The following is an 11,092-nucleotide window of genomic DNA, read 5'->3' on the forward strand; positions in this document are numbered from 1 at the left end:
TTTAGCCGCATCCGGATTCTCCTCGGGTGTTTGAGTGACCGGATTTGCCAGATCCGAGTGTAGATGCTCTAAGCCATCGCACACCCATCGCACACGTTTCGCTTTGTGGCAAACAGTTCTATTTTTCTACCGTGTGTAATGATTCAATCACACACATATAGATCTGTCTTCATAGCCCCATCCTTAGTCCTGCCATCTCAGGCCCGGCCCTGTCGGCCCACCCAGGCCCGGCCCTAAAATCCAGGGCCTAGGCCCGATGGGCTTGCCCGTGGGCCGGGCTTGGGCCTGAGTTTTGAGCCCATCAGCAGGGCCTGGACGGGCTTGGGCTTGGCATATTGGCATTTTAAGGAAGAGGACCGGCCCACGGCCCTAAGCCCTAAGGGCTTTTCAGGGTTTTTTACCAGATGGGCCGGGCTTGGGCTTGAAAAGTAGGCCCGATGAAAGGGCCTGGGCCTCAGTTTTCTGCCATGGGCTTTTTTAGGCCCGGTCCAAGCCCGGCCCGGCCCGGCCCATGGCCAGATATACCCATCCTGCAGTGAACGAAGGCAAGGTTAATTTGACGGATTATTAGATGAACGCGGGCAGAGCGGCCAGGAATCCAAGAGATGCTACCTGCTATCGTTGTCTCTCGATCCCGCTGGTGATACAGTGGTCAACTCTGAAATAACTGCTGCCTCGAGATCCTTCATCAATGAGCAGAGCAGGAAGTCTCCTCTATAAGTGGACACACACCACTCAGCTAGTGCGTACCCTAAAACTTGGATCACAGCCTACTCTTGTTTTCAAAGCACTACTGCTTCACTCGCTGTGCCGTAAGACAGGAACGTAGATGACGAGGAGGGGAAGAGAGATGGTGCAAGTTCCCCGTCGCGTCGCGCTGCTCCTGCTCTTCTGCATGGCTGCTCTCGTGGCCTCGGACACCACTGACGGTGAGAGCTTTCAAGCTGTGTTACGTACGTGTTTCATTTCTAGTGCATGGCATTTGTATGACGAGCTGATTAATCATGCCGGGAGCTGCGTTATGTCCTTTTTTTCCATGTTCATCAGGCCTCCTGCCGAACGGCAACTTCGAGGAGGCGCCGGACAGGTCGCAGATGGACGGGACGAGGGTGACGGGCCGCTACGCGATACCGCGATGGGAGTCCTGTGGGTGCGTGGAGTACATCTGCTCGGGCCAGAAGCAGGGGGACATGGTGCTGCCGGTCCCGGAGGGCGCCCACGCCGTGCGGCTGGGCAACGAGGCCTCCGTCCGGCAGCAGCTCAGCGTGACGCCGGGGACGCACTACGCGATCACCTTCAGCGCGGCGCGCACCTGCGCCCAGGCCGAGAAGCTGAACGTGACGGTCGGGGCGCAGTCCGGCGAGCTCCCCATCCAGACGGTGTACACCAGCAGCGGCTGGGACTCCTACTCCTGGGCGTTCGAGGCCAAGGACAGCGTCGTGTCGCTCACCGTCCATAACCCCGGGTACGATGAAGACGCCGCCTGCGGCCCCCTCGTCGACTCCTTCGCCATCAAGACCCTCCTGCCACCTCAACAAAGCAACTGTACGTACTAGGATCATACATAACCTCTCGTTTTCAGTATAGCTACGTACGTGATTTCTGTCTGGATTCGCCCAAGATAACTAACGAAATACTTACTCCGGCCGCCAGATAACATGCTGAAGAACGGGGACTTCGAGGAGGGCCCGTACATCTGCCCCAGCACGTCGTGCGGGGTGATGGTGCCGCCCATGGACGAGGACAGGTACTCCCCGCTGTCCCCGTGGATGATCATGTCGTCGACCAAGTCCGTCCGGTACGTGGACGCGGCGCACTACGCGGTGCCGCAGGGCGCCCGGGCCGTGCAGCTGGTGTTCGGGGCGGAGAGCGCGCTGGTGCAGGAGGTGTGCACCGTGCCGGGGCTGCCGTACAAGATGGAGTTCTCGGTCGGGGACGCGGCCGATGGGTGCACGGGCTCCCTGGCCGTCGAGGCGTACGCGGCGGGCGGCAGGGTGACGGTCCCGTACGAGTCCCAGGGCACGGGCGGGTTCACGCGCGGCGCGCTCGAGTTCACGGCGACGGAGGACCGGACGCGGGTGGTGTTCGTCAGCGCGAGCTACAACATGAAGTCCGATGGCACGGTCTGCGGGCCCGTCGTCGACGACGCCTCGCTCGTCTGCGCGCAGAGCCATGCTCGCCGGCTGCTTCTGTGATTGTGCGGTGCCGCAATGTATGATGGTCCGTTGGTTTGTGACACGAACAATGGGTAACTACAGAGGGGTCCAAAACTCCGAGCGCTCGGCAGTTGTAAACCAGGGTTCTGTAATGTATCGTGGATAATTTGCATTAGGGAATACTATCATTTTAAGTATTCTTTTCACGTTTGGGTGGCAACTAGGCAAGTAACTTCGGAATGATAAAACACCAGCAAGTTTTTTTTTGTTTTGAAAATGAGAATTACCCCCAGTTTCTGCAATCAGCAAGTGCAAGACACATAGTTCTGTCATCCGTGGCAGATTTACACGAGCGCATGACGCGGCATCGTGGCAGCCGAGCCGATAGATGCGGCGCCTGCAGCGCCGGGTGCCGGGAGTAGACCTCTTTTTTTACAGCAGAGCGAGTTGACAAATCTTATTCCATTTTTTAGGGAAAGAAATTGCCTCCCAACGGCAGCCCCAAAAGCAGAGGAGAGAAAATGGCTCTCCTCTCGAGCGCCCGCTCCCCTCCACACATCCCGCTGCCCATCGTGGCCTGTGCGGTGGGCCATGGAGTTCATCCCCGGCGCCCCGGAGCGGAGGCCGGCCACGTCGAGCTGTACGGTGATGAGCACCCCGGCGATGGAGGAGGAGGCGTATCAGCTGAGACCATGTCGCTGCTCCTCACTGCCGCGGGTGACTGCCCGGCCATCACGCCGGACATGATTGCTCGTGTGGTGGCGCATGAGCATCGGTTCGACCTCCGGGACATCTCCGTCGCGCTGTGCTTCCCTGAAGACTACATCATCACCCTGGCTGACCGTGTCCAGCGCGACCTGGTCTATGAAGGGCGTGTGATCGAGGTGGCGGGGGTCCGTTTTCAGCTCCGGCCATGGCTTCCGCCGCCGGGCGGCAACAAGGTATGAAGGTTCTACTGCAGAGTAGTGATTGATCGTTTGCCGCTGAATGCCTGGGATTGGGACACCGTCCAGGAAGTGGTTGGGAAGAACTGTTGGCTTGATCTGATTGAGCGGCAGTCCAAGACCAAGAGGAACAGATCTGCTCTCTTTGCTTGGGTATGGACATGGAACCCGGACATGATACCAAGGGCGTCTGATTTCAACGTGCTGCAGCGGCCAGATGTGGTCAGGTCCAGAGACTCGAGGCCGGAAGGAGTGCCGGTGGAGGAGGGCTTGGAGGGGCCGGACTTCCCGGTGCTCATCCACCTTGTTGTGGTTAAGGATTACACTCCCCTGTCTCCTTCGGCGAGCCCAGATAATGGAGTGTGTGAGTGGCCTCGCACGTATAATCACAAGTGGTGGAGAATGGGTGTCAAGGATGGGGAGGGCCGTACCCGAGCTGCTCCTTCTGCTGGTTTGTTTCGTGCGGACCGGCGAGATGATGATGACCTCGATGATGGAAATGGAGGAGGCTTCAGGAAGCGGGGGAAGAGAGGAGGTGTTCACCGGCGTTTTTGGCAGGGGGTGCGTGATCAGGCAGGCTGCAGGGAGACTTCGGCGTACGCCCCGGCGCCGGCGGGATGAAGGAACCAGCGAGGAGCCCGTGGTGCAGATGGTTGCTGATCAGGTACAGCATGAGCGGGGTACTGACGTGTTCGGGAACGTAGTAATTTCAAAAAAATTCCTACGCACACGCAAGATTATGGTGATGCATAGCAACAAGAGGGGAGAGTGTTGTCCATATACCCTCGTAGATCGACAGCGGAAGCGTTATCACAACGCGGTTGATGTAGTCGTACGTCTTCACGATCCGACCGATCAAGTACCGAACGCACGGCACCTCCGAGTTCTACACACGTTCAGCTCGATGACGTCCCTCGAACTCCGATCCAGCCGAGTGTTGAGGGAGAGTTTCGTCAGCACGACGGCGTGGTGACGATGATGATGTTCCACCGACGCAGGGCTTCGCCTAAGCTCCGCAACGGTATTATCGAGGTGTAATATGGTGGAGGGGGCACCGCACACGGCTAAGAGATCTCAAGGATCAATTGTTGTGTCTTTGGGGTGACCCCTGCCCCCGTATATAAAGGAGCAAGGGAGGAGGAGGCCGGCCCTAGGAGGGGGCGCACCAAGTGTGGAGTCCTACTAGGACTCCCTAGTCCTAGTAGGATTCCACCTCCCATATGGAATAGGAAAAGAGGAAGGGAAAAAGAGAAGGAAGGAAGGGGGCGCCCCCCTTCCCTAGTCCAATTCGGACCAGACCAAGGGGAGGGGTGCGGCCACCCTTGAGGCCCTTTTTCTTCTTTCCCGTATGGCCCAATAAGGCCCAATACGTATTTCCGTAACTCTCCGGTACTCCGAAAAATACCCGAATCACTCGGAACCTTTTCGAAGTCCGAATATAGTCGTCCAATATATCGATCTTTACGTCTCGACCATTTCGAGACTCCTCGTCATGTCCCCGATCTCATCCGGGACTCCGAACTCCTTCGGTACATCAACATACATAAACTCATAATAAAACTGTCATCGTAACTTTAAGCGTGCGGACCCTACGGGTTCGAGAACTATGTAGACATGACCGAGACACGTCTCCGGTCAATAACCAATAGCGGGACCTGGATGCCCATATTGGCTCCCACATATTCTACGAAGATCTTTATCGGTCAGACCGCATAACAACATACGTTGTTCCCTTTGTCATCGGTATGTTACTTGCCCGAGATTCGATCGTCGGTATCTCGATACCTAGTTAAATCTCGTTACCGGCAAGTCTCTTTACTCGTTCCGTAATACAACATCCCGCAGCTAACTCATTAGTCACAATGCTTGCAAGGCTTATAGTGATGTGCATTACCGAGTGGGCCCAGAGATACCTCTCCGACAATCGGAGTGACAAATCCTAATCTCGAAATACGCCAACCCAACAAGTACCTTTGGAGACACCTGTAGAGCACCTTTATAATCACCCATTTACGTTGTGACGTTTGGTAGCACACAAAGTGTTCCTCCGGTAAACGGGAGTTGCATAATCTCATAGTCATAGGAACATGTATAAGTCATGAAGAAAGCAATAGCAACATACTAAACGATCGGGTGCTAAGCTAACAGAATGGGTCAAGTCAATCACGTCATTCTCCTAATGAGGTGATCTCGTTAATCAAATGACAACTCATGTCTATGCTAGGAAACATAACCATCTTTGATTAACGAGCTAGTCAAGTAGAGGCATACTAGTGACACTCTGTTTGTCTATGTATTCACACATGTAATATGTTTCCGGTTAATACAATTCTAGCATGAATAATAAACATTTATCATGATATAAGGAAATAAATAATACTTTATTATTGCCTCTAGGGCATATTTCCTTCATGACGATGGTCTCACTCCTACTGCTTCAGAGACAGCGCAACATCAGCTGGTGGGCAAGAAAGAGTGTTTGTCTCCCCTTCCTTGGAGGTGGTCCAGGTCGAAGACAGCACCACCTTTGCCCCGGTGAGACAGGCCGACCAGCAAAGCGTGGATGAGGAGCTCAGTGATGCGCGCAGCGTCGCCACTTTGCCAGACCAGCAGCTGATGCATGACAGCCAGGGACCATCCATGCTGCCTCCTCAGGATCTGACTGCGCGAGCGCTTGGGAACTCCCAGCTTGTAACCGATGATTGGATTGGAGACCTCATGGGATGGGGATCTGGCTCTGGTGGGCTCATGCCTCTGTTCTCGCCGCCCAGACAGCAGCTGCTGCAGCATCCGTGGGATTGCAGTGTGCCTGTAGCCAAGGCCTTCACCATGGGTGTGACTAATGTTGACCATAGTTGCCCGAGCTTTGAACTACCTCCGCTGCCACCATCTCTGAGCCGCTGGGAACTGACGGACGCGACCTCGCCACGGCTGTGTACACCGCAGATGACGACTATCTGGGAGCCGGCTGCCTTCTCGTTTGGCCCCTGCTGGTTACCAAACTGGGTTGAGGCCCAGGCGAACCTGCCGGTTAGAGAGCCCAGCTGGGCTGTTGGGCCAGAGGTGATTTTTGGGCCTGGGGTGGCTGGTACTGGGAGCAGGCCAGGCCTGAGCGAGTCGGCGCCTTGGTCAGATAGTACGGGAGGTTTTGCTGATCATGGCTTACAGAGGGAGCATGCCCAGTGCTCTGTTGAAGAAATGCGTGCGCGGAGGGCGCTTAGGGAGGCCAATCTCTCTGGCCCTGGTCTCATCTCTGCGATTACTGAAGAGATTGCAAGTCTGAATATTGATGAGCAGCGGCGGTTCATTAACAGAATAGCTGCTCTGCTGTCTTCCTCCATCCTTGGCGCTCCTCTAGCCTTGTCTTCTCCAGCACCTCGCAAGCTGAAGCAGCGGCTGCTTCGAGTCGTCTCGGCTTCTCGTCAGAGCTCGTGCCTGCAACACCTCGGCTCCAACTTGTCTTCTTCAAGGCGTGCTCAGGCTGTGATCAGCACCCGACTTGGGTTCATCAAGCGTCCCGAGGACTTCAACGACGACACCGTGCTCGAGTACATTCAGTTCTTCCGTGCCCCGATGCCACCGGCTAACGTAGCCAAGCTGGCCGAGATCGCGGGCTTGTCCTCGCCTTCTCAGCTTTCATTGCCTGATGCTGAGCTGCAATCCATCTTGGATGAGCTTGCTGGGCGCGCAGCTTGAGCGCGTGGCCTCTCTTAATTCGCAGACCTTTACTTATCATGATTAGTTGTCATTTGAACACCTTGTTGTGTGATGTGGGGCGCTGTTTGGCTGCCAGGAGGATCCTTGGGCCCTTCTTGTATCTGGTTCCTTTGGGCATGTCGTGCCTAGACTTCATTCAGTGGATTGCTAAGTTTATTAATGAGTAGCCAATTATCTATTCTTAGCTGGAATGTGCGCGGTCTGAACAACCAAGCACGCAGGGCTGCAGTTCGCGCCATGTTGGATCAACTTTCTTGTCTATAGTCTGTTTACAAGAATCTAAACTAGCTGCTGTAGCCGATAGTGACATTCTGGAGATTACTGGTAGTGCTTTTGATTGTCACTCCTATCTGCCTGCTGATGGTACGTCCGGAGGTATACTCCTCTGCTGGCGCTCTAGCTGCTTTTCTGCGACTACGATCGCGGTGCACACCTTTTCTATCACGGCTGTGTTCACTCCGGTGGGGCAGAATACGCCGTGGACTCTCAACACCGTTTACGGTCCTCATGTCTATGAGCGCAAGCAGTCCTTCTTGAATGAGTTAGCAGATATCCATAATGCCATGAATGGGCCATGGTTTGTAGTTGGTGATTTCAACCTTATAACTGACCCCAGCAACAAGAACAACGATCGCATTTGTCGACGTTGGATGAACAAGTTCCGCCATACCTTAAACAGATCAAGTCTCCATGAGCTGCCCTTGATTGGTAGGAAATACACTTGGAGCAACGAGCAGCAGTCTCCGACTCTTGTCAGGCTCGACCGTGCGTTTGCCAACGTAGATTGGGAGCTTTTGTTCCCGGCCTCCAAGCTGCTACCTCAAGCTTCCTCCATTTCTGATCATTGCCCGCTGCTCCTTCGCAATGACGCAGTGCTGAAAACCAATAGGAGGTTTAGGTTTGAGTCCTACTGGCTATTTGTAAATGGGTTCAAGGATCTAGTGGCTCAGTCCTGGGCTGAGTCGGCTGGGGGGAGATGCCCTCTCGCTGCGCTCAATGTTAAACTATGGCGACTTAGCAAAGCTCTTCGGGCTTGGAGCAAGTCAATTGTTGGGGATATACAGAAGCAAATGCATATTGTTAATGAGATTAACTTGCAGCTTGACATGGCTCAGGATCACATGCAGCTATCTGCTGAGGAGAGCAGTCTTCGAGCCGAGCTCAAGTCTCGCTCCCTCGGGCTTGTAGTGCTGCTCAGAGTAAAGCTCCGTCAGAGAAGCAGAGTGTTATGGCTAAGGGCAGGAGATGCTAATACTCGCTTTTTCCAGCGCAAAGCGAACGCCAGGCGCAATAGAAACACAATTCACATTCTGCATGGGCCAAACGGCGCTGTTACAGATTGCGTGGCTATGTCCGAGCTGGCCCGTCAGCACTTCATGGGCATTTTTGGTGCCGCGCAAAACATCTCCTCTAGCCTGGACTGGGAGGAGCTGGGCCTGAGTCAGGTCGACCTGTCGGATATTGAAGGGGAATTCACGCTTGACGAGATTAAGCTGGCCTTAGACGACATGCTGTCAGAAAAGGCACCAGGCCCGGATGGATTCTCTGGGGGCTTCTACAAGCACTGTTGGGACATTGTTAAGCTCGATGTTCTCGCGGCTCTAAACCAACTGCACAGAATGGACAGTAGGGGCTTAGCCCAAGTCAACAAGGCTCTCATTGTGCTTATTCCGAAAAAGCATGGAGCGGATAACCTTTCTGACTTTCGGCCAATTTCATTGGTTCACAGCATTATAAAGCTTTTTACAAAGCTTCTTGCTCGTCGTCTTGCGCCGAAACTGCTGGAGCTTGTTGATCCCTGCCAGAGCGCATTCATTAAGAATCGCAGCATACAAGATAATTTCCTCTACATTCAGAACACAATCAGATTTCTGCATAAGTCTAAGAAGCCAGCCGTTCTTCTCAAGCTCGATATTGCGAAGGCTTTTGATTCTGTCTCCTGGGAGTACATCTTAGATATGCTGCAAGCTAGAGGGTTCGGTGCGCGGTGGAGAAGCTGGATTGCTATGCTCTTACGCACCTCCTCTTCTCGTGTCCTCATCAACGGCCATCAGTCTGAGGATGTGATCCACCGTAGAGGCCTAAGGCAAGGGGAACCCATCTCCCCTTTCCTATTCATCTTGGCCATGGACCCGTTGCAGCGGATGATGAATCTTGCCACCGAAGAGGGGCTTTTGTCGAAGTTACCAGGAAGACTGGCGACTCATGCGCTGCTCATTTTATGCCGATGATGTCGCTCTATTTATGAAGCCTTCTGAGAATGACGCCCATATGATCAAGTTACTGCTCGATTGCTTCACTTCGGTCTCAGGCCTGCATACAAATACTGCAAAAAGTTTGGCTCTGCCCATTCGCTGTGCTGCTCTGGATCTCCAACGAATCTTGGCGCCGCTTGGGATTCCCATCAAGCAATTTCCGACGACCTATCTTGGCATACCTCTTTCGCTCCGTTGCCTGACTAAGGTGGACCTTGAGCCGCTGGTCCTCAAGTTTGGAAACAGAATGGCTCTTTGGAAGGGCGGCATGATGGCTAAGAGTGGGCGGCTCACACTCCTCAAAGCAAATCTGGCCTCTCTTGCCGTTTACCTAATGACGGTGCACAGCCTACCCAAGTGGGTTATCAAGCGGCTAATCCAACTCTGTCGCGCGTGGTTATGGAATGGGGAGAATGTTTGCAACAGTGGTCATTGTCGAGTTGCATGGAATTTGATGTGCCGCCCGAAAGTTTTGGGAGGCTTAGGTGTGATGGATTTCGCTAAGTTCGGCGTGGCGCTCCGTCTCCGCTGGATGTGGTTAGCTTGGCAAGACCCAACTAGGCCATGGGTGTGTGGGCCGCTCCCATGCAATTCGAAGGAGGAAGAGCTTTTTGCAATGGCAATGGAAATCTCACTTGGTGATGGTGCACGGGCCAGATTTTGGCAGGATAGATGGTTGAAAGGGCAGTGCCCCAAAGTTATTGCACCATCCCTTTTTGCTGCCTCCACAAGGAAGAATAGGACGGTTCGTGAGGCTTTGGCAAACGAGCGGTGGCTCTTGGACCTTGCAACGGGTCTCACAGTAGACATGCTTCATGAGCTTGCAGCGTTGGCAGGCCTGCTGGACGACGTGGAGCTTCGGCAGGATCAGCCGGACACCATCCGATGGAGGTTCGCGTCTGATGGCAAATATACTGCCCGTTCAGCCTACTTGATTCAGTTTGAGGGATCGATCCCCCTTAATGGCCATCAGCTAATTTGGTCTGCATGGGCGCCGGGGAAATGCAGATTCTTCATGTGGATTGTCTTTCTTGGCAAAATTCTCACGGCTGACGCTCTCCTACGTCGGGGTTGGGAGAACTGCTACTTCTGCCCTTTGTGTGTGCGCAACCTGAAAACCCCCTTCCACCTCCTCGTGGATTGTCCGTGGTCTAGATCCATCTGGGACGGCATTGCGTCGATGGCCAATTTTCCGTCACTGAACACGGCCACATGGAGCGCCACCTCCGTCTTCAAGGACTGGATGTTGGAGCGCAACGCGCTGACGCCGCCGGCGAGAAGAAAGGGCTTGATCTCTCTCGTTCATCTGACGGCGTGGGAGATTTGGCGTGAGAGAAACCGACGGCTATTCCAGCAGGAGGCAATGACTAAAGCTGCGTTCAAGCTCAAGGTCATGGATGAAATCAAGATGTGGAACATGGCCGGTGCTGGCATACCTTTTGACCCAGGCTGAGTTGGCAATAGTAGTCTCCTTTCTTCTCCTTTGTTTTCTTCTTTTGGTGTTGCCCACTTGGGCGTGTTTCCTGTACTCGAATTCTTCTGATCAATGAATTTGGCAGATCAACTGCCAACATTCAAAAAAAAAATTAGGGAAGAAGAAGTGGACAACCTTGTGGCTAGGCGGGTTTGGCGACATGGCAGCCCGGTACGCACTTGGGCTCGGGCTATGCTTGGCTGTCCTTCTCGTGGGAGCAACTAGTTAACGAGCGCTCCTTCGAGAGCCTCGCAACGATCAGCGCCACTTGGCGTGCTCTCAGCCATTCGTCACGTGTCGCGCTCTGGACGCTCCCTTCGGATTTTGTTTTTTTTTTATTTTTCCGCACGCGTTTTCGGCTTTTTAAACGGTTTTTTCCGGGTTTTTTCGACGTTTTGGTTTCCCCCGGTCTTTCTTAGCTTTTCGAAAAGAAAAAAATTCAAAAAAAAAAATTTGCGCGAAAAAAACGCGTTTTCTTTTTTTTTTCCTTTCACGGAAGTCACGGTTTTTCTTCCGCGAGAGGTACGGTTGTGCTTTGGCGAGAGT

The 11,092-nt window shown here is 53.8% G+C and overlaps 1 protein-coding gene across 1 annotated transcript; it reads left to right on the forward strand.

The window, feature by feature from the left end:
- Positions 1-763: 763 nt before the first annotated feature.
- Positions 764-2,362, forward strand: LOC123049553 (uncharacterized). Its single transcript, XM_044472453.1, has 3 exons — positions 764-929; positions 1,048-1,545; positions 1,654-2,362. The coding sequence occupies exons 1-3, from the start codon at positions 830-832 to the stop codon at positions 2,193-2,195; spliced, it is 1,140 nt and encodes a 379-aa protein (XP_044328388.1). The 5' UTR covers positions 764-829; the 3' UTR covers positions 2,196-2,362.
- The last annotated feature ends 8,730 nt before the right edge of the window (positions 2,363-11,092 follow it).

Source organism: Triticum aestivum, chromosome 2D (genome assembly GCF_018294505.1).
Source record: "Triticum aestivum cultivar Chinese Spring chromosome 2D, IWGSC CS RefSeq v2.1, whole genome shotgun sequence".
Classification (NCBI taxonomy): domain Eukaryota; kingdom Viridiplantae; phylum Streptophyta; class Magnoliopsida; order Poales; family Poaceae; genus Triticum; species Triticum aestivum.